At 35.9% G+C, this 24,702-nt stretch overlaps 1 protein-coding gene across 1 annotated transcript; it reads right to left on the reverse strand.

The window, feature by feature from the left end:
* Window positions 1–15,969: 15,969 nt before the first annotated feature.
* Window positions 15,970–17,199, reverse strand: LOC107006395. Its single transcript, XM_015204959.1, has one exon. The coding sequence runs from the start codon at window positions 17,197–17,199 to the stop codon at window positions 15,970–15,972; it is 1,230 nt and encodes a 409-aa protein (XP_015060445.1).
* Between the last annotated feature and the right edge of the window lie 7,503 nt (window positions 17,200–24,702).

The raw sequence follows: 24,702 nt of genomic DNA on the forward strand, positions 1-24,702 counted from the left end.
CAACATTGCATTTGACATTTTCAATCAAAAACTAACCACGAAATTGAGAAGAAATTCAACCATAAAAAAACTTCAAATTAACGTTTATACTGGAAATTAAAAGAGAAAAGACGAATTCCTACCTTATTTTCTTGAGGAAGATGAAGAAGTCGTCAAAAAGAGAGCACCAATATTGTTCTTGCCATGGAAATCAAAATTTTAGGGCTACCAACGGCTATTTTTGAGTTTAAATTGGGGAAGATACAAAAATTGATTAAATAATTAATATTAAAGAAAGAAAATGACATGTGGCTGTTTTAAAGTGGTAAAAAAAAGGAAAAATGGCCCATCACGCGCCTAACGTGCGTGTAAACAACCCAGATGAGTTAATGGGTAAAAATGGCCAATTTACAACGATATATAGTTGTTTAGTGGTGTGATAGGACACTTCAAAAGTTTAGGTGTCTTTATGCAAATATGGGACAACTTCGATGGTCTCTTTATGTTTTTTCTCTTAAGAAAATTGTACCATTAACTTGGGCTCATTTTACCTTTTGCGGTGCTTTACATAATTGGACTAAAAGCAATATAAGATGTACAACAACAATGCCTCTTGAATAATTAATGTACTGATACATACACGTGTTCATTAGGTGTAAATCCAATTGTCCTATAGGCTTAATATTAGTTCCTCCACATTATGTTGGTTCATCTTCCTCCTCCACTCCTCTTTCACACCTTTATTGTTTTCTTCTTCCAACGATGGTTATTTCTAGGGTTGTTCAAAATCGAATTAAAATTGATAAATTGATTTATTACAAAAAATTTTGAGTTATATTATTAAGTTATTGGTTTAGCGATTTTGATGACGGTTTTGATTTTTTTTTTGTTATCGTGTTATTGGTTCTTACGGTTTAAAGTTTTTTCTTAATGGGTTAACCGATAACCCGATAGTAAATTAAATACTAATATTTATACCATTTTGTATATAAAGTCCTCGACTTAGAGTTTAATTTCCTACTTTTATTTTTGGTTGTCTCAAATACTTGATTATTCTACGATGTAAAAGTGTTTGCTTTTGAGCAAGATGTAACTTGTGAACTCAAGTTCATGGTTTATTTGGTTAGTCACCTTGTTTCTAAGTGATTTTCAATGTTTTTTCTTTTGTGTCAAATCTTAACGGTTAAACCGATAACGATCAAAAATCGATAAACCAATAACCGATAAACCAATATCTTAATGGTTCTATAACGGTTTAGCATCTCTACAAATCGATAACCAATAAGTCAACCCGATAAACTTTAAAAGCGAACCGACCGATACACAACCCTAATTCTTCCTTATTTTTACTTCTTTTCTATGTTGTTGCTATACGTTTACAGATGAAGCCTTGCATGCAGGTAACTTTTTTCACTTTATATTTCCACTGAAATTTTTAGATTTTAACCTAAATTTTGAAATTGGAGTTTGAAAAATTGTAATAGCAAAAGGCTTGAAACTCACAAATGAGACAGAAATCGACATACTCTGGTATTATATCTTGTTGATTTTTAGTTTTATTTCCTATCTAGATTCCTCTTTACTCCGTCTTTGTTTCTCTATTTGATTCAGTAAAGCAATCGACTACCTCTAATATTTTTTATCCTACAGCTGCTTCTTACCATATTTGCTTCTCTTTGGGGCAGTTTGTTTGTTACGTCTCTGTTGTATTTTTCAATTTAGGGTGAGTTCTTTTTTCCTTCTTTCGTTTTTTTTGCTCCAATCCTTATTAACGCAGAGTATTTATTTATTTACTAATGTTGATATAATGACAGATAAAAAATTATTATGCTTTTATTTACTGGAATAAAAAAGATAGTCAAACTGCTCCTTGGATAGATGGCACACCTTCGTTTAGTTTGGATTTCATTAAAGGCTATTGTGGAACTTTCTAAGCATTCGACTCTTTTGGTAACCGATTTTTGTCAAAATGATACTCCTAGAAATGTCATTTTCTTTACTCAAATACCATATTACTTTATTTGTTGGTCTGTTATTTCAGGAAAGGGTAAACTTTTTAAAATCCTTTTCGTATTTCTTAAAATATTTTGATCAGAAGCCAACTATCTGCTCAAATGCGTAGAAGCTTAATAGTTTGCTCCTTCATCGAAATAACATGGCATGACAAGAGTTTGCCTCACAAATTCGAATGTATCAAATAGGTTTCATGGGCGAGCCAAATAGACGTAAAGCCGAGCAGGAGAGAGTTCCATGAAAACCCAACAACATGCATTTGTGCACATTCTCAAATGGATATTTGTGCTACTGCTATTAGTGCTAGGAGATATATAGGTGAATTAATTGATGGTCAGGTAGGTGAACAAGTATGATGCAAAACATACGGAGAATTAATTTGAAATTCAATGAAGAGGACTTTAGAAAGACATGATGCAGATTCTGGTTTGAATATTAGAAGATGATTTTCTTAGATTATAGAGAAGTTGAAGCATATGGAGCATGTCCTCATTATGATTGCTAGTTTCAATTCATTGATAACAAGATAACAGTAAGTCGAAGATATAAGCCAATGGTCCAGATAGAAAAGAAAACTTTATAAGCCGCTTACTCAGAACTTGTGTTTTTCTATTCATACCGCTTTAATATTGCATTTTTCTATTTCAATTTGTATAATTATAACATTTTTTTGGTACTTACAGGAATGAATATATCTATATTTTCTTGGTCAATTTTATAACACCTAATGACATTGAGAACAACTCGAAGGTTGTGTCAGCAAAATTTTCAACGTCAGTAACGCACTTATATTCTGTCAATTATTTTGGTTACCTTTAAGCTTAATTACGTTTTTTTATGACTTTTATCTATTACTAATCAGCAACAAACAGTTTATTCTAATTTTGTTGATTTAACTGAAAAATAAGAAACAGTTGGATTTGGATTAAAGGCGACGAGATTTATGAAAATTGTGATGAGGAAGATGAAGAGCAGATCCTTAGACGTCGTTTTTCAATTTTCGAAAGTCTTTTTCCTGCTACAAAGAATGTGTAAGAGATTTTTTATTTAAAGAAACTTTCCTTAATAGTACTTTGTCTATGTAATTTGTTTGTGTGATAAAAGTATGCAGATATGCTTGGGAGTGCACATTTTAAAGAGTGTGTAAATTATTAAGAAGATACAATATCAGTGCAACTTTGTATGTTCTATTGGCAACAGTGTCTACATATTATCTACACACACTCTAAGCATGGGCTATCCATAGACATCAAACATCCTTCATAGATTCATATTGGGTGGTGCATATGTTGGCCAATGTTCTCAGGCTGGTAAGTATTTACTTTCAATGATTTTGTTTGCCTATCTGTCATACATTATTTTAGCTAGCATGTTATAACAAGTTAACAACTATTTATAGAATCATTATAAATTATATACTATTATAAAATATAATAACCAAATAGAAAAAGAAGTTTATACCGAAAATTATTTAGAGCTTAGAGTATTCAGAAAAAAACGGCCAAATTCAGGGATAACAAAACTATTAAGAATTTATTGCATAAAGTCATTAGTATATATTTATAGATCAAGACAATAGTAAAATTAATATATAAAATAATTTTAGAAAAATATTTCAGATTTACCAACTACCTATTTGTCATTATTTAGGTAAGGAACAACAACTGTGCTTCAACGGGCTCTACCAACTTAGTATATTTCACCTTTTTTAAACCCGAAAACTTTCTACTAATTGTTTTTTTTTAAATGATGTAGTGTTATTCTTCTTAGTAAATAGAAAAGGTATACCATATAAGCTTTGAAGTATCAAACATTTTCCTTAATGCCTACTGATGGATGGAGACCAAAATATTTTTTAAAAATCATTTTTATGTCGACATTTTACTTCATTAAGGCACAGTTACTCCTTGATCGAATAGTTTACTTTTGGACAATATTATGTGAAAATGTAGTTGAAACAAAAAATTTGCACGAAATTTGACTGAATTAGATTCTCTGAGGTCGAATTGTGATGCCCCTGTCATCATAAGAGGCAGGCTAAGCTGATTTTTTTTACAATAAATTGAGTTCTTATTTGAGTGTTTCATGGATAATCAATTTGATATTTATACAAGTATAAAAAAATGGTTGCTAAAACTTTTTGGGTTGGAAGATTTGTTGGCTCTGCTAACATAGAGTTGAGTTAGATTCCTTACTCAGAAAATAAATTTTATGCCTAACTTAAAGCATACATGTTGTTGTTCAACCTCTTCCAGGATCTGATAATTTTGGAGTATGTAAATGTGAAATTAAGTCTTAAGTCTAACTCACACCCCAAAAGCTAGCTCAAAGGGAGGAGGATTGTCCAAGCCTTATAAGAAATTCACCCATCTCATTAACCACCGCTGTGGAACTTTTTGTCATTCTTTAACACCCCACCTCACACCCAGTGCTCAGCATCTGGTGCGTAGGCAATTTTGATTTCGGGGGCCCCAACATTGGGTGAGACGGGCCCTACTATGATACCATGTAATGCTACCAGCTCATGTAGAGCTGTGGTGTGCACCATTCTGCCAAGAGTAGAGAAGCCCAATGGCATTCGCATTATCAGGCCCATTTATCAAACATCCAAACCACTCTAATGCCCCACTTGGTTAAAGAATGACAAAAAGTCCCACATCGGTGGTTAATGAGATGGGTGAACTCCTTATAAGGTTTGGACAATCCTCCTCCCTTTGAGTTAACTTTTGAGGTGTGAGTTAGACCTAAGACTTAATTTTACACGGTATCAGAGCATTCACATGGTATCAAAGCAGGGCCCGTCTCACTTTAGGGATCAAGTAGCCCATTTATTTAATTGGGCCACATGATCCAACTCTAAGCTTGGATAGGGCAAGCCAGAAATTAGCCCACCAAGCCCAACCATCTGGTACAGCCTAACAGTAAAATGTGTAGAAAGTGTATATTGTAGTTTTTAGTGCAGAAAAAAAGATAAAGCATTGAGACTTGTCGAAAAGGAAAACATAAGAAAAAAATAGAACACTTTAAAGATTTCAATAGTTAATAGCATATGCATATATGACCATTAATTTTGGTATTTTGGCTTTGCAGGTTTGGCTTAGAGCCTCTACTTTCTTACTGTCTTGTTGTTTTTGTTTTCTTTAAGCTGAGGGTCATTCGAAAACAACCTCTCCACCTTACAAGATAGCGGTAAGATTTGTTCACATTTTACTCTCCTCAAACTCTACTTGTGGACCTACAGAATATGTTACTATTGTATTATGTAACTGAGGTGTATGTGGTCATGAAAACCACCTAGATGATAAAGGTGTGGAAGTCTTACAAAATAAATCACTTAGTGAAGATAAATTTGGATAGGGCCAATAGTATCAGTGATTACTTATGTAGTTAAGGATTTTACCAAATAAGAAGTTAAAGTTCATTAGGCATGGTGATTTTGGCATAAACTGAATAACTGGTTATTATGGGGGGTAGGAAAGAGGAGTTTGGGGGGGGGATATACGAGGAAGGGGGGATATAATCATAAAATTCAATTTTATGAGGTAAATGGTAGTTACAACATAATGAATTTATAACCTAGACAAATGTTTTGTTTGATTGAATTTCACTTATGAAAAGAGCTTTTTGAGCAGCTCTTTTTGTATTTCGGAAGCCTATTGTCTGAGATTTGATTTTTCATCATTGTAGCGAAGTATCTTGGTTAACAATATTAATTTCCACCAAGTTGATGCCCTTATGAAATGACTGAAACGCATATTCTAAATATAGATCGACTTATCTTCTAATCTACTTGCAATTAATGTTCTTTTCTTGGTTACTATCCCAGTCTTTATTCTGCTTTCAGACTTTGCTGATTTTCGTCGGAAATGTATCATCATTCAATGTCTAATGTACAGTATTAAAATTTTTGATTGACTTTCTTTTACTGTCCTTAAATTTTCTAATGTTCTTTATGAGCATTGGCTCCATCCACCAAGTAATCATGGATTTTTTGAGAGGGTAAGTTAAATGAAATTGATTGTTGAGTTAAAATGCGGGTTCAGTAAAATTATGCTACAATTTCTCCTCTCACAAATTTCATCTTTCTTCATCTGAAGTGTTGCCTTTGATCTTCTTTGATAGAAAAGACAAAGTACGAAGGAGGGTCAATCGTAAAATTACTTTTGATGGTTTAGCAAATCATGACAACTAAAAAGAGTAGTGTAAATCATTGTAGAACTTAATTGTATGTTCTCTGAGGTGTAACTTTTACATTGCATGTACAAATTTTAAAGAACATACAAGCTTTCTGGAAAAAGAAGTGGGAAGTGAGCCGAGAAGATTTGAAGGACAATAGAAAATTTATGTGAAAAAATTGTCATATATGACTCTGTTTGCTTCAATATGTCATATATGAGTTATGAAACTACTTGCTTCAATCATACCGGAAATTTTCTTTTTACATTATTCATGTACTATTTAATCTTTTTCTACTCTTTATTGATATTTTTCATTGTTCAATGACTAAAATATTGGATCCGTGCTAGCACGGGTCTTGCACATCTAGTACCATATAAATCATTGTTGGACCATTAATCACACAATGAGGGATAAATTTATCATTTAAAGTAGAAAAAGTATTTTAAAAAGTCAACTTATCACAACGTTTGAATACAAGCCTTTCGTCAAGCACAATGAAGATAGTAATTACATAGTTAGAAGGAAAATTAAATTGACTACAATCAGAGGGAATGTATTAATATATATAATTAAATTATTAGTAGCGTGACACACATCTTAGTCTTAATGACATGAAGATCTGTACTCTTGCTAGGATCTAATCCATTAAAATTGAAACTTTAACATTGTTTGAGATATACACTACTCTACTTTTTGAAACTATGTTTTTTGGGAATTGCAGAGTTGGGAGGCCTATTGGCCTCTACATTGTTGCCATAGTTGGCTAATACAACTAGATTACCAAAACATGCTAACTTATTACAAGATGTCCTTAATAAGTTTTAGTAGATATTGCTCCTTGTCGATCATCCTTGATAAGAGACAAAATACGATTTGGAGCAATGGATACGGACGGTGTTATCTTGGTACCTAGTCTTGAAAAAATGTCTGCTACCTTGTTTGCTTGTCGAAAGCTATGGCTGACCAGTGGATTCCCCAACCTCTTCATAAGCAACCTGTAAGAATTAATTGTAGTTTCTTAAATAGGCTGAGTATCTTCTAATGCTTCAATTACCTCAATGGAGTCAAGTTCGATTTCAATTGGAGCAATGGACTATTCTGCAGCTATTTTCAAGTTGTCGAGAAGAGCTTCTAATTTAGCCCTAGTATGATTTTTAGCATTGATGCTATGATAGAATCCCATTACCCAGTGGCCCTCATGGTCTCTAACAACACCTCCAGTTCCTTCTTTTCTGTGATCATTGGAAAAAGATCCATCAGTATTAAGTTTAAAAGTTCATGTACGAGGGGAAAACCACTTAATACTCATAAGGTCGGAGGCTTGCGAGTTATGTTCACAATTTGAGTAACGTCTATGTTCCAAGGTTTTGTTCCTCACCACATAGGGTAGCCAGTGAGGAGCTGTTGTTGTTGTAGGTGTTATGATTTCTATTTATTCATAAATTCCAAAGGTCGAAAGGGAAGATGGCAAGCCAACTAGAGAGATTGATGTCCTGAGGCAAAGAGTTATCCTTAAAAATTTTGAGCCAATGTGTTTGGGGGAAAATTTGAGGTATGGAAATACCAAAGTCAAGCTAGAATTTTTTTCTATAATAGTGAAGGAATATGTGCATATCAGACCCATCTCCTTGTTTACAAATTTTGAATATAGATTCAGAGACCACACCAATGTTGTGCAAGTAGTAATTGATAGGCAGTCTATTAAGAGCACACAACCAAAGGAAGAATTTTATGTTATACGGGGTTCTTATCTTCCAAATACAATTATGCTTGAAGTTGTTGAGAGTAGGCTGCTTTGGAATGTGAAGAACAAATTTGGTAGTGAATAAACCATTAGGATTTCCCATCCCGTAAGGTTGGTCATTTATCGAAGTGTTGGAGTTTAGGGTAATGAGGTTTGGTTTACCTATAATATCTGACGGAATGTGAAGGTTAAGTTTGTCCCAGTTCCAGTTAGAATTAATCCATAGGGTGGAAATAGTAGATTCTTCATCTTACGTAGTAAGGGGGCCTTGGACTAGTTACCTTAAGGGGGGGGGGGGTTATTCATTCACAAATCCATCTTTTTTTATGCTACTAACTCTCAGTTTGGTCCTACTTCATATATGGTACCAAAGGCTTATAGATTTGTCATTGTTTGGGGAACAAGCACGGTTGTTGGTACAAATAGATTTCCTGATGAGAATATTTTTCCAAATAAAGGATTGGTTAGGGATAGTTTTTTAATTGTATTTAATGATTAAAGTTGGAGCCCAAAGATTGGTGGGTTTCATAAAGAGTATCCACGCGAGACTAGTGAGAATGATTTTGTTTTTTGTGTGGGCTGATTGGAGTCCAAAACCACCATGCTCCTTAGGAGAGGTGACGGTATCCCAAGCTACGTAGTGGATTTTCCTTTTATGCATGGTGGATCCCTAGATAAATCTCTTTGAATTTTGTCAATAGAGTTATAGATTCTTTTAGGGAGGTGGAAGTATCGCATAGAATGGGTCGGGATAGCGTTGAGGGTAGAGTGAGCAAGGGCTAGTCGGCCAGCTGGAGTGAGGAAATTAATCTTCCAAGAGGAAAACTTTTTCCTCATATTATCTATAATATGTTGAAAATCAGAAGGCCTAGGTTGGTTATTTAGAATGGGGAACCCAAGGTACTTGCCAAAGTGAATAGCCGGGGAAATATTGAAATGTTGCTTAATTAATAGCTTGGCATTGCTGCTAACAAATTTAGAAAAGATAACTTTGGATTTAATAGAGTTTATTCTTTGGCCTGACATGCGAGAGAAAATATTCATACATTTAGCCATAGTGTAGATGGAGTTATTGTCTGCTCGAGCAATGAGCATGAGATCGTCTGCGAAAAAAAGATGTGATAAAAGAGGTTCATTCTTGCTAACTGTAATAGGTTTCCACAATAAGATATCAACTTGATAGATAATGTACGAGGATAGGAGTTCCATACAAAGGATAAAAATATATGGGGACATTGGATCGCCTTGTTCTCTAGAAGGGGAGAAAAAGTTTGTACGAGTGTCATTAATCAAGACTATAATGTTAAGGCTGGATATGTAATTCATAATAAGCCTAGAGATGTTAGGAGGAAATTTAAAGTGACGGAGGGCTTGTTGCACAAAGGACCATTCGAGCCTATCGAAAGCTTTTTGCAAATCAACTTTTAGCATGAGACAACCTTTTTTGCTTTTAGTTCTATTAATATGGGTCAAAAGTTCTTGAACTAAGATAGCATTATCGCAGGCTCTATAACCTTTTAGAAAGCTGGTTTGATGGAGACTAATCAGCTCATTTAGAAAAGGTTTGATACGATTGACGATAATTTAGTAACTACTTTGTACATAGTGTTGCATAACCCTATTTGTCTGAAATTCTTAAGGTGGTTAGCATTTTTAAACTTAGGGATAAGGCAGAGAAATGTCTGATTAGGTCAGTAGGGATTTTTTGGGTACTGAAAATTTCATGGCAGCACTTAAGGACAGAAATTTTAAAAGTATGCCAGTGTTTTTGGAAGAATTGAGGATGAAAACCATTTGTCTTCGGAGCTTTAAGGGTTTTGAAGAAGAAAAGAGCATGGACAATGTCAAAATCAACTAGGGGTCTGTCTAGTGGGGAGAGATCCAATTTGTGAAAGCTAGGAGTGGAATTGTGAATGTCCTTCTAGTACGTAGCAAAATGGTCAGTGGTGAAGCACGATTTTTAGTAGGAAAGTGCATGCTCTACGAATTTTTTACGTCTAGTAATCCAATTATCGTTCTCATCTTTGTAGAAAGACATACTATTCCGTCTTCTCCTATTAATGACAGAAAGATGGTAAAACCTAGTACTGGCATCACCGTCTCTAATCCAATTTATTCTAGAACGGAACTTCCAATAGTCTTCTTCTAGTTTAAGGGTATCGTTGTACTCTTTAAGGAGAATACTTCGAGGTTTTAAAGAAAATGACTCGTCGGGTATGAAAGAAAATAGAGGATGCCACTTAGTCTAGCAAGGATACTTCTCTTCTTTTAAAAGATATTGCCAAAGGTTTCTTTACTCCAAATATGGGCCTCATTCCTAAATAAGGAAATATCAGTGTTAACTATTGAAATATTAGATAGCTTATTCAGATGGTTAGTTAATACTGTAGCTTATTCAGATAATTAGTTAACACTGTTTGAGTTTGTTAGAATAGTGAACTTAATTAAACAATTGTGTACAGATTCAGTTGAGTTAGTTAAACAGTCTAGAAGCTTCTGCTTGATTCATATACATGTATATATACAAATGTCATTACTTGGAATAAGATACTTTCTTCTTCCCTAAATAATCTCTTCAATTTTGTTCCTCTGTTCAAGGTTGTTTCTCACCAAGTTCTTGTGACCACCATTAATGGAGGTCTGATAAGCTCAATTCCTTTTCTTTTAACATGGTATCAGAGCGAGAAGTTTCTCTGCTGATTTCTATGGCAGAAAACAGTCAAACAGAAAGCAGTCAAACTGATAATCTAATCCACTTCACATCGGAGTCAATCCACTCTACATTCACCCAGCAGAAAGTGCTGGATCTACACTCGTGTCATCTGTTCTCGACGGCACTGGATACAGGTCATGGAGAAGAAGCATCCTTCGAGGTATTTCAATTAAGAACAAAATGGGCTTCATCACTGGAAAATATGTGAAGCCACCTTCAACAGATCCTACATGCATCTTGTGGGAAAGATGTGACAATATGGTTGTTTTGTGGATTCTGAACTCACTTTCCACAGACATTGCAGACAGTCTTCAATACGTCAACAATGCAAAGGAATTATGGCAGGAGTTGGAAGACAGGTATGATCAACCAAATGGAGCAAAACGCTATCAGATCCAAAGAGAAATCAATGATCTAACTCAAGGTGTTCTCGACATTACTGGATACTACACAAAGCTGAAGAAACTATGGGAAGAGCTTAATGCTTTAGATGCCAGTGCTGTGTGTAATTGTGCGTGTATGTGTGGAGCAAAGACTAATTTACACAAGGCAGAACAAGACAAACAGTTAATCCAATTTCTTATGGGGCTAAACGAGGTTTACACTGTGGTTAGAGGGAGTATTCTGATGATGAATCCCTTACCAACTATAGCACAAGGATTTTCCATTCTTATTCAGGAAGAAAAACAACGAGAGGTTAGGGCACCAAACAAATCCATCAGTGAATCTACTTTTTTGAATGTTGGAGCTCAAAATGCAGGAAGAAATCAGTTTAGAACAAACTACAATCAACACCAAAGTGTTGGTGCGAGTGGAAACCAATCTTACAAAATAAATAAATCACAGACGAGTAAATCTTCTCAGTTTTTCTGTGACTATTGCAAAAGGCAGGGACATATTAAGGAGAAATGTTATCGATTGCATGGATTTCCAGCAGATTTCAAATTCACCAAGGGAAGAAATGCAGGAACAGCAGCACATATTCATGGGACTGGGACTGGATTTGAGCTTGAAGAAAACCATCAGAATCAAAGTCAACACTTCATAAAGGAACAATATAACCAGCTTATGCAACTCCTAAATAATTTTCAAGTAGGAACTTCTGCTGAGGCCTCTCATAATGATGTTGGTGCTGCAAACTTCGCAGGTATATTGGCTTGTTCTTTTCATAAAGAGTTAATGAGTAATCTATCATGCAAATGTTTCAAATCTTCTGCTGAATATTGGATCCTAGACTCTGGTGCTTCGAATCACATGTCCTCAGATAGGAAATTACTGACCAACACCAGACCTTTACCCTACCCTTTTTTAGTTACTTTACCTAATGGTTACAAAGTGAAAGTCACAGAAATAGGTGATGCTGTCTTGAGTCCAAAACTGACCTTAAATAAAGTACTCCTTGTCCCTAGTTTCAAATATAACCTGATTTCCATTCATTCTCTAACAATGCAACTTAATTCCATTGTTAATTTTTCTGCTCATACATGCATGTTACAGGGCCCTTCAATGAAGAGGCCTTTGGAGCTTGGTAAAGCAAGGAATGGTTTATACTACCTATGCTCAAGATGTCAGTTCACCAGCTCAAGTCCAAATAATGTTCAATCTCTTACTGCCTGTAGTTCATTTTCAAGATTTATTCAGTCTCATGATTCTAGTATTGATTGTTCTGTGTCAAACTGTAGAAACTCTGGTTGTTCTATGTCTGTCTGTAATCATTCTGTTAGTAAAACTACTTAGTCTTGTACTTTGCCTTCTGTTTGTTCCTCTTTTCCTAATACTTGCATTGAGCATATGTGGCATAATATATTGGGACATGTACCATTTGCGAAAATGAGAAGTATATTTAGCATTCCAATAAGGTTTGCCCCTAAACAACCCTTCACTTGCACTATCTTCCCCATGGCTAAACAAGCAAGATTACCCTTTCCTATCAGCACTACTTTTTCATCCAAACCTTTTGACCTTTTGCATTTGGATTTATGGGGACCCTACCATATGCCTACACATCATCACTATAAGTATTTTTTGACTATTGTTGATGACCATAGTAGATCAACTTGGGTATACCTTCTGAGTTGCAAGAGCAATACTTTGCAAGTCATCAAATCTTTTGTCAAATTAATAGAAACTCAGTTTCATGTAACCATAAAATCTATTAGGTCCGACAATGGGATGGAGTTCACTAGTAAAAAAGCATCTTTTTTTTATGAATCCAAAGGTATTATTCATCAAAAATCATATCCGTACACACCCCAACAAAATGGAGTGTAGAACGAAAACACAAGTATTTACTTGAAGTCGCTAGATCTCTCATGTTTCAGTCTAAAATACCTCTCAGATACTGGGGAGAATGCATTCTCACAGCCACCTACTTAATCAATAGAATACCCTCTGCCATCTTGAAGAACAAATGCCCTTATGAAATCTTGTACCAAAAACAACCTACATATTCTCACCTCAAAACTTTTGGTTGTTTGTGTTACCCCACAGTCACCAAACCTCACAAAGATACGTTTGAAGCCAGGGCAACTCCTCATGTGTTTGTGGGATATCCTTCTCACACAAAAGGATACAAAGTTCTCAATCTAGCTACCAAAACTATATATGTGTCTAGAGATGTCAGTTTTCTTGACCATATTTTTCCTTTTGCTGTATCTTCTATTCCATCTACTTGTGTATCAACTGATATTTTACCTTCTCACTGGGACAATGGTCATAATGAAACTCAAGAGATGCATAGACCTTTCTCTAGTGCTGACACTTCTGAACCAACATTACAAGTCCATGACTCCCATGTACCAGCACCACCACCTATAACTACACCTTTTTCACACAACCCTTCCATTCAGGTCTCGTCACATCTTCATCAACCTGTAGTTCAACCTGTTATACCTGAACCTACAAGATCCACTACGCATCATATCCGACCATCTTACCTCCAAGAATATGTTTGTCCAATGCCTTCCTCAAAGGATCAAGTCCTCAACCAACCTGTTGGCAATTCCTTAAATGCACTCTTTACTAACAAACACCACATCCCTTTTACTTCTCTTAGTTGTGAAAATCAGCAAATTATAAGAAACTTATCATATGATAGTGAACCCAACTCTTATGATGAGGCTGCCATGAACCCTGCTTGGCAAGCTGCCATGAATCAAGAGTTTGAGGCTCTCCATATTAATAACACTTGGAGTTTAGTTCCTCTACCTGCAGGTAAAAAGCCCATAGGCTGCAAATGGGTATATAAGGTGAAACACAGGGCTGATGGAAGTATTGAAAGATTCAAAGCTAGGCTGGTGGTGAAAGGTTATACACAACAAGCAGGCATTGACTACACAGAGACTTTTTCACCTATGGTCAAAATGACCACAATAAGGACTTTGCTTAGTGTTGCTATCAAGAAGGGATGGGGTATCTATCAATTAGATGTTAATGATGCTTTCCTACATGGTGAGTTGCATGAAGAAGTTTTCATAGAAATTCCTCAAGGATTGGAAGTTGATTCTCCTGGCCTAGTTTGTAAACTCAAGAAGTCTCTATATGGCTTGAAACAAGCTAGCAGACAATGGTATGATAAGCTTACTGAAGCACTTTTTACAAAGGGCTTCATTCACTTAACCAGTGACTATTCTCTTTTCTACAAAGTAACCCCATCCTCCACTGTATTTGTGGCTGTATATGTGGATGATATCATTCTCACTGGTACTGATTTTCAAGAAATTCAAGACCTTAAATATTTTCTTCATCTTCAGTTCAAGATCAAGGACTTGGGAAGACTGCACTATTTTCTTGGTTTGGAAGTTATTTACCAAGATGTTGGTCTTATTATATCTCAGAGGAAATTCACTATGGATTTACTTAAGGAGTTTGACTGTCTTGGGTACTCTCCTGTGTCTTCTCCACTTGATAGCTTTGTCAAGCTACATGCCTCAGAGGGGGCATTATTGCCTGACCCTCTTATTACAAGAAGCTAGTTGGGAAGCTGAATTTTCTTAGCAACACAAGGCTGGATATTGCCTATAGTGTACAGCATTTAAGTCAGTTTATGCAAGCTCCACGAGTGCCTCATCTTAAGGCTGCTATACATGTCCTCAGTTACTTAAAGAGTGATCCTACCTTGGGACTTTTTCTGTCAAATACTCCTAACTATGATCTCAAAGCATACTGTCATTCAGATTGGGCGTCATGCCCGGATTCAAGGAGATCAGTCAGTGGATATCTTGTGTTACTTGGAGACTGTCCTATTAGCTGGAAGTCGAAGAAACAAGAAACTGTCTCGTTGTCCTCTGCAGAAGCAGAATACAGATCCATCAGGAAGGTCGTTGGTGAATTAGTGTGGCTTAGAAGGCTCCTACATGAACTAACCATTCCATGTTCTGATCCCACACCAGTATTTTGTGATAGTCAAGCTACTGTCCATATAGCTTGAAATCCTGTGTTCCATGAACGTACGAAACATATCGAAGTAGATTGCCATTTTGTTCGAGACAAGTTACAAGATAGGCTCATATCTCTGCATCACATTTCCACAGTGGATCAACTAGCAGACATTTTGACAAAAGCCCTCACTGGTATCAAACATGTGCATCTTTTGGGCAAGTTGGTTGTGACATCTCCACCTCCAACTTGAGAGGGGGTATTGAAATATTAGATAGCTTATTCAGATAGTTAGTTAATACTGTAGCTTATTCAGATAATTAGTTAACACTGTTTGAGTTTGTTAGAATAGTGAACTTAATTAAACAATTGTGTACAGATTCAGTTGAGTTAGTTAAAACAGTCTAGAAGCTTCTACTTGATTCATATACATGTATATATACATATGTCATTACTTGGAATAAGATACTTTCTTCTTCCCTAAATAATCTCTTCAATTTTGTTCCTCTGTTCAAGGCTGTTTCTCACCAAGTTCTTGTGACCTCCATTAATGGAGGTCTGATAAGCTCAATTCATTTTCTTTTAACATTAACATCATTATTAATCCATCACCTTTCTACTAAGTTCTTAAAATCTAGATTCTCTAGCCACAATTTTTCAAGTCTAAAAGGCTTAGGCAAGTTTCCAGAATTAGGTTTGAAAAGAGAAATGAGTAAATGGTTGTGGTCCGAATGTGTCTAAGGAAGATACATTACTTGAGCATTCGGATACTTAACTAGACAGTCATTATTAGCAAAGACACGATGTAGTCTTTCGAGAATGAGATCTTTTCTTCCACGCCTGTGATTCGACCAAGTATATTTGCACCCCTTAAATTCAAGATCAATGAGCTTACAATTATATAGACAACTCCAAAATTTTGAGCTACGACTAGAATTAATTTTTCTTCCCCTCATTTATCCTGTTATCCAAGAATTTCGTTAAAATCTCCCACAACTAACCAAGGGCCAGGGAAGCAAGAGCTAAGGTTTTCTAAATTATTCGATAAAACATTCCTTTTATAACTATCAGTACTTGCATAGATCGCTGAAAAACACCAAGAAAAATGATGGGGAAATACCTGGATCATGGCATGGAGTTCCTGATCATCCATTCTTTTCAGAGTAACATTAACCATGTTAGTGAGCCACATCAAAACCATACCTCCAGCTCTTCCTTGTGCAGGGACCTCAAGGTAGTCATCAAAGTTAAATTCATGTTTTAGGTTAAAGTGATCATCCATCTTAGTTTCTAAAAGAGCCACAAAGCAAGGGTTATGATTACGGATGAGTTCCTTAAAATTTATTTTAAAGTTATCATTATTTACTCCCATAGTGTTCCACACCATAAAGCTAGTTTGTTGAGTCATTGGATTGTGGGTTATCTGGGGGTTCAGAATTTCCCCGTCTTCCTCAGATGGGATTTGGGATGTCCTCATAGTTGGGGCCATGATCACCACATGCTTCGCTAGGTCCTTATTCAGTGCAGGCCTTAGGTCGAAGGAGCATTTTTTCAGAGCTAGTGGACAATTGTGAATATATTTTTTGTCCTCGTTCTCTGGAAACACCATAAGGGCTGAGTTTCTGAGACTTGATATTTCTGTGAACGAGGTTCTCCTCCTTAGAATTTCTCCTGGTTTCATAGCTGGGGGAGGAGTAGAGTTCATAGGTAACATTCCTTGTGTCGTCATAGGAACAAACACTAGACGCCCTTGTTGGACTGGCATGGGCCGCCAAGGGAAGAGAAGAGGGTTCGCATTGATCATTTCTGGAGGGGTGAAGAATGGGGTTTGCACTAGGTTTTGCATGTTTGGGTATGGGGATAGGTGGTGAGGTAGATTCCATAGTGTTTGTATTGCTTGCACGAAGCCTGGAGCAAGGTTGGGAGCAAGGGGGTCTAGCATATTTGTCATCCACATGTGATTGACAAGATGTTGCGTTGCTATTTTCATTCCCTCTGTTATTAGTTGTGCTAGAAAGTTGTGGTTTTGGAGTATGATTAGAGCTTCCGTCCCGTTGATATCCATGGAGAATATGGCTGCATGATTTTGCAGTGCAGTTTCCAACCATGATTGGGACTGATGCAAGGGGTGAACAGGTTCGGTCGCAAAGATCAGAGGATGTTGAGCCATGTAGCTCTGTGGAATGTTGTTCATTGTGGGATTGAACACCCTTGGTGATCGTAGGAGTGGAGAGAGTTTGATCTTTTGGTGGAAGGTGAAGGAATATTGATTGTATTCCAGTGTTAAGGGAATACACGGGAGATATATATAGGAGATATAGGAAGGAGTACTAATCCTAATAGGACTAGGATTAGTACACAGTAAATACTAATATTATTTTATACTATTTATTTAATACTATCTGTTATTATCCCCCCTCAAGCTGAGCTGAGCGGAAGCGAACGGAAGCTTGGAACTGAGGTAATCGTGCTGTCGGCTCGGGAGAGGCTTGGTGAGAATATCAGCCGGTTGTTCTTCAGTGGGTACATACTGCACAGTCATGGTGCCGGCCTGAACTTCATCGCGAACAAAGAGACAATCGGTATCAACATGCTTCATTCTGGTGTGTAGGACGGAATTCTTGGCCACACAGATGGTTGATTTGTTGTCACAATAGAGAGCAGGAACAGTGTGAGTGGCGCGGAGTTCGCGAAGAATATATGTGACCCACATGGTCTCAGCAGCAAGAAGAGCAAGGGCGCGGTATTCAGCTTCAGTCGAGGACCGAGAGACCTTGGGTTGTTTTTTTGTACACCAGGAGATCAGGTTCGGCCCCAAAAAAACGAGAAACCCCGATGTAGATTTTCTGTCATTTTTATCATTCGCCCAATCTGAATCTGAGAAACCCCGAAGCTCCAAGTCCCCGGGTCGAATGAGTAAACCACGACCAAGAGTGCCAAAAATGTACCTGAGAATGCGTTTTAGACAATGGTAATCATGTTCACTTGGTTGATGCATGCGCTGAGCAACTCGGTTGACAGCAAACTGGATGTCAGGACGGGTAATGGCCAGATACTGTAGAGCCCCAATGAGGCTGCGGAAGTGGGTGATATCGGCAAAGGGGGTGTCGGCTCCATTCGTAGACGAAGAGACTGCCATCGGTGTTGGTTGACTGGTGCATTTTTCCAGTCCAGCTTTCTGCAACAGATCTCGAGCATATTTTGACTGATGAAGAAACAAGCCGCTGCCTGTCCGAGAAACCTCCATTCCCAGAAAATAATGTAACGGGCCAAGGTCCTTCATTTTGAAGGTAGTATGCATAGCTCGAGTGACATCCTGAATGAGAGCTGCAGTAGAGCCTGTAATAATGATATCATCTACATAGACAAGAAGAATGACTGTACCGTGTGCTGAATGTCGAGTAAACAGACTCGTGTCGTGTACGCAACACGTGAAGCCGAGTCCCTGGAGGAACGTTTTCAGACGTGTGTACCAAGCACGGGGGGCTTGCTTGAGCCCATACAGAGACTTCTGGAGTTTGCAAACATGTTGAGGGAAGCGGGGATCAACATAGCCCGGTGGTTGCGTCATGTAGATAGTTTCATCAAGCATGCCATGAAGAAAAGCATTGGAAACATCCAACTGATTGATGAGCCAATTGTTGCGCACGGCGAGTGACAGTACCAGGCGAATGGTTTCCTGCCGAATAACAGGACTGAATGTCTCGGAGTAATCAAGCCCATACTCCTGATTGTAGCCTTTAGCAACCAAACGAGCCTTGTACCTGGAAATACTGCCATCCGCATTGTGTTTAATTTTGTACACCCATTTACAGCCCACTGGGTGCCGCCCATGGGGCTTAGGTACAAGAACCCAAGTTTTCTGATCAGTCAAAGCCTTAAACTCGTCATCCATAGCATGACGCCAATAAGCATTTTTTGAGGCAACAGAGTAGGTTGTTGGTTCACTATCGGGAAGGGGTGTATTTGGTAGTATGGTAGCCTGAAAGGTTTTGGGTTTAAAGATACCGGCTTTGCCACGGGTTAACATGGGATGAGTATTGGGGGGTGGCACGGGCGGTGGTGATTCGGGGGTGGCCGGGAAGGACCCAAAACGGATCGGGCTGGAGATGTTGTGGGTATGGGGTGGTTCGGGTTGGTTGTGAGTGTGGGTGGTGGTTGCGGGTGTATTGTGGGTGACGGTCGAAGGGGTGATGAGGGGTGGTTGGGTAGTGGGTGGAGGTGTGGGGGAAGGTGGTGAGGGACCCTGTGAGTATGTTGGAAAAAGGGGAAGGACGCCAATGAATGATGTATTTGTGGAGGAGGAAATAGACTCGTAGGGAAACTCATTTTCGACAAATTTGACATGACGAGATATGTAGACTTTATGAGTTTGTGGGTCAAGACAGCGATAACCCTTGGAGGTAGGATGATAGCCCAAAAAAATACAAGGACGGGATCGGGGTTGTAATTTGTGAGTAATATGAGGGCGTAGCCAAGGGTAGGCAAGACACCCAAAGACGCGGAGGTTGGTATAATTGGGAAGTTCTTGGTAAAGGAGTTGATAGGGTGATTTGTTGGAGAGAGTGTGACTGGGCATTCTGTTAATGAGGTAGTTTGCGGTGGCTAGAGCTTCTACCCAAAAGGAGACAGGGAGATGAGATTGATGTAGAAGAGTAACCACCGTTTCAATGAGATGGCGATGCTTACGCTCAGCCACCCCATTCTGTTCGGGAGTGTATGGACAGGAGGTTTGATGTATAATTCCCAGGGATTGCAGAAACTGGCCAAAGATGTTATTGACATATTCCTTTCCATTGTCACTTCGAAAAAGTTTAACATGAGAATTGAATTGTGTTTTGACCATTTTTTCAAAAGTGACAAAGGTGGTGTATGCCTGTGATTTGTGTTTTAGTGGGTACAACCAAGTGTATTTTGTAAAATCATCCACAAAACAAATATAATAGCGAAAACCAGCAAATGAAGGAACAGCAGTAGGACCCCATAGGTCAGAATGAATAAGTTGAAAAGGTGCAGTTGTACGCTTCTCAGATAAAGTAAAAGGTAATTTATGAGATTTAGCAATTGAACAGGAGTCACAATTGTTTACATGAATGGAAGAAAAACCTAATTGAGACATTAAAGAATTTATTATTTGAGTAGACGGGTGACCCAGACGACTGTGCCACAACAGACTGTGGCCATCAGCCGAAAGAGCCACCGGAGCCACAGGAACGCTTTCTGAAACTGGGTGGGCAGACGAACTTGTGCCAGGAAGAACGTACAGACCATGCTCACAGGGGCCCTGAAAAATCACCCTCTTGGTAGTATTGTCTAGGATATGAAAATCATTAGAGGTGAACAAGAGTGAGCAATTATTGTCTTTTGTGAATTGGTGAACTGAAAGGAGATTGGTTTTAATAGAAGGGACGTGGGTAAGGTTACCTAGGTGGGTAAGGTTAGAAGGGAATGTATGTTTTAAACATTATGAGGAGTAAAGTTATTCATTTATATATACTGTTTGAGGTGTCTATTTTGAAAAATAATGTGTTGGTACAATTATGGCCGAGGGCAGTTAATTATAAGCCCCCTAACTTATCCCAATACAAAAGCTTCTTTTTTTTTTTAATCAAATTGTACTAGAACCAATTTTGGATGGTTCAAAGATAATTTTGATTTTTTTTCAGAATAAATGTGACTCTTTGACAACTGCATTTTGTTTTAAAGTACATACAAATACAAAGAGAGAAAAATAAAACTTTATACCCAAAAAAACAAAAGAAGAAATCAAATAATAATTTCAGAACAATATATAGATATTTTAAGAAGAAAAAAAACAATATGTTTAATTTTAAGAAAAATATATAATGTGTTCAGCCAGGTCCAAGAAAAAATATGAAGTGTTCAATTTAGGCAAACATGTAATGTATTCAGTTTTAAGAAAAAATATAATGTGTTTGATTTGAAGAAAAATATATGATATGTTCAATTTAAGAAAAACTATAATGTGTTCAATTTAAGAAGAAATATAATGTGTTGAAGTCTGAGAAAAAAAAAGTATAATGTGTTAAAAATTTGCTCAGTTTTTATTAAAATACAATATGTTGAATTTCAGGAAAAAATGTGGTCAATTTAAGAAAAAAATATGTAAGGTGTTTAATTTAAGAAAAAAATATAATGTGTTCAATTTTAGAAGAAATGTAATGTATTCGAGTGTAAGAAAAAAAATATAATGTGTTCAATTTAAGAAAAAAATATAATGTGTTTAATTTTGATCCAAGGTGGTAAAAAATTACCAATTTTCCTCCCCCCTATAAATATGTATTATATCCAGCCTTGAAGTTATTTACTAATAATACAATTCTACTTTTGAATGTTGAAGCTACATTTTGCAACCCTGCTTTTGGTGACACTTGTTCTTACTTCTTTCTTCATTCCACCCACTATAGCTGGTTCAGGTACAATTTCTTGATCATCTACTAATCATGTTTATCTATTACTAATAATATTTTTTATTTAAATTTTATTTTACCCTTTGAATTAATGAGATGAGATTGTGTTTTTTGCAAAAAAATTTATGTGATTCAAAGTATAATGTTAGGTGTTCAAAAGCAGGACGATAAGACAGATGCTTAAAATACTGGGGAATATGTTGTGAGAAGTGTCATTGCGTTCCTTCTGAAACTTATGGGCACAAAGATGAGTGCCCTTGCTATAGGGACAAGAAGAACTCTAAAGGAGGGCCTAAATGCTCTTGACTTTACTTGCTCCAATTCTTGTTTGTCAAACACAAAGATAGAGTCACAAAGCCTTAATTATTTGAATCCTACGTGTGTCATGTTTGTTGAGAAATAAAGATGATTTTACTAAAAGTATGTGTGAATGAATGGGGTTCTTTTGTATATTATATTTCATGTTATTGTTGAATCTGCTGAGCTTTGACAACTTATGATATTATATTGCTAATTCAAGAATATAAGTATCTTGCTTAGTATTTATGATTATGATTCAATGGTTAATTACTCACTAGCAATTTTCAACAATATAAGTATCTTGCTAAGTATTAATGATTATGATTCAATAGTTAATTACAACTTATGACATTGCTAGTTTGAGAAAATCTTTCTTGAGCATTTTGAATTAGTTTCTTGAAAATTTTATAGCCAAGAATTATGATTTTTATTAATGATTTAGAATTGTATGAAAGAATTTGAGTTGGAAAAAATAAAATTCTTGGAGAATAATAGAATAATCTTGAAAAAAATTGAAAGAGTCTCGAATGGTAGTCTTTTGCTTTGATTTTTCCTTAAGGTTTTGCCTTAGGATTTGAGAGAGAAGAGAATGGGGATTAAGAGATGAAACTCTGATTGTTTTGGACCTTATATTAGTTAAAGAAATTTGTTTATAATTTTTTTAGAGGTAAAAATGACAAAAACGACCCTTTTTAATAATTCTTTGTCGACTAATTCGTAACTGCACTGTATCTATTACTAAGATGGTCATAATTTTTTACTCAAAATTTGGATTGACGCAAAATTGGTGGCGTTGAAAGAAGATTCACATATCTTTAATAGGTTATGGGTCACCTAACTCTTTATATTCTGAGAAATATGATCATTTGAAGTTGATCCAAGCAGAATCTTACATCATCAAAACTTAATCGATATACAAGTTTTCATCCCAACTTTGTGCTACGAAATTCTAGTGGCCTTAATTCGTATCCAAATCCATTCTCACACTAAAGAATTGTCCTTTACACATATGAGCAATTTAAAAATCACCTGATACGAGCTTACATATAAATAAAGAATGGTTTAGGTCTTAGCTTAGGATTTTTTTGGGGTTTTATACTAGGATCTAATCATTCGAATTTTAAACTCTAACAGTGTTTGAAATATACATTGCTCTATTTTTTATAAATTGTATGAGGTGGTTATATTTTTTGAACAATAACATGTTGGGTATAATCATGATCGCATCCAATTCCACTCCCCTGGATGGTTCATTTACATGAAGGAATGATTGATCGAGCCTGACTAATTATAAGCCACCTAGCTTTATCCCAATCAAAAAAAATTTCTTTTATCGAATTGTAACGGCTCATACTTATTTTGATTAGTTCAAAGATAATTTTAGCTTTTTGTTTTTAGAATAAGTGTAACTTGTTCAACATCTAAGTTTTGTATTAAAGTACCTATAAACATAGGTGGACCCACATGTATAGGTGTGGGTGCACGTACACTCGTTAACTTTAAAAGAATATATATCTTGAGAAACTGATTGAAACAAGAATATACTCCCTCCGTTTCAAAAAGAATAACATTCTTTCATCTTTAGTCTGTTTCAAAAAGAAAAACCTCTTTTCTTTTTTTATAACATTTTAATTTCAGTTTTCCACGTGACATGTTTAAGATCATAAGATCAAATGACAATTATGTACATTTGACCTAACTTTAATTTAGGACCACAAGATTTAAAAGTTTTTTTTATTGTATTAAATTCTGTGTCAAGTCAAATCAGATCATTCTTTGTGAAACAGAAGAGAAATAAAAAATGCACTTTTAAATACCATAGAATTTCTTTTGGTTTTCCGATAGAAATGAGGAGATTTCTCCTGTGGACCTGTTCTATCTTGGCTAACTACTCATTTTTATAAACCCTTTTTATTACGACGTTTATTTATAACATCAAAATTTCTAAATAGGGGGATACAAACTCGTGACCATTCAATAGTGTTATTAAAGACTAATCGAATAGGCATTATCCACTAATCATAATCGAAAATTTTGCTTTGCTAATGCTTAAATATATTTTGTGCATTCAAACCCTTCAAATTTTAAATTTGTCTTTTCTATAAAAACAACTTTATACATAACAAAATAAACCAAATTATGCACACACAATAAAAAAACACTATAGTTACCAACAAAATTTCCAAAATTATAGGAGTCTGTCACCATTGCAAATTATATAAATTTGTCACAGTTTGCAAACATCCCTCATAAAACCACCACAAAATAGATTATTTTGGAGAGTTAGAACTACCGTCATAATTTAATAGTGGGTTTCTTAAAATCCTACCAGTAAACTGTCACAATTTATTTATTTTTATTTAGAAAAAAAAACGATTAAATTAGTCGAGAGGCATTAGCGGGCACTTTTTTTCTTTTTTCTTTATTCGATATCTGTATTGAAACTTTCATTAAATTTAAATCGAGCTCAACAAAACTTATTAAATAAGAGAATTTTCTCCATACCTAAAAATCAAACTTAAAACTTCTGGATAAGGATTCACCAGTGCACCACAGCTCATGCGGGTGCATTAGTGGGTAATTGAGAGTCTAGTGCCTAGACAATTGATTTAGTATAATTGGTGGTGGTTTAGCGCACTAATATTGCATTGGATGGTTATTAATTTAGTAATGATAAAAATATACGTAATTTTTTTTTGAAATTTAGTTTGAAAAAATACATACATTTTATTTTTTATTTTTTAAAAAACATTGTCACATGACATTTTATGTGGATAAATAAAATATTCATATAAGTGAAATGTTTAAAGATTAAAAATATAACTACCTCAAAAAAATATGAAATTGATCTTAAAAATAAATAAATTTTGAAACATTTTTCTTACACCATCCCACCAAATTTTTCTTTTTAAATTTCTTTTGTAATATTTTTATTAAAAGTTCTTACTTCAACTCCCTCACCCTCC

This window comes from Solanum pennellii, chromosome 12 (assembly GCF_001406875.1).
Source record: "Solanum pennellii chromosome 12, SPENNV200".
NCBI classification, from domain to species: domain Eukaryota; kingdom Viridiplantae; phylum Streptophyta; class Magnoliopsida; order Solanales; family Solanaceae; genus Solanum; species Solanum pennellii.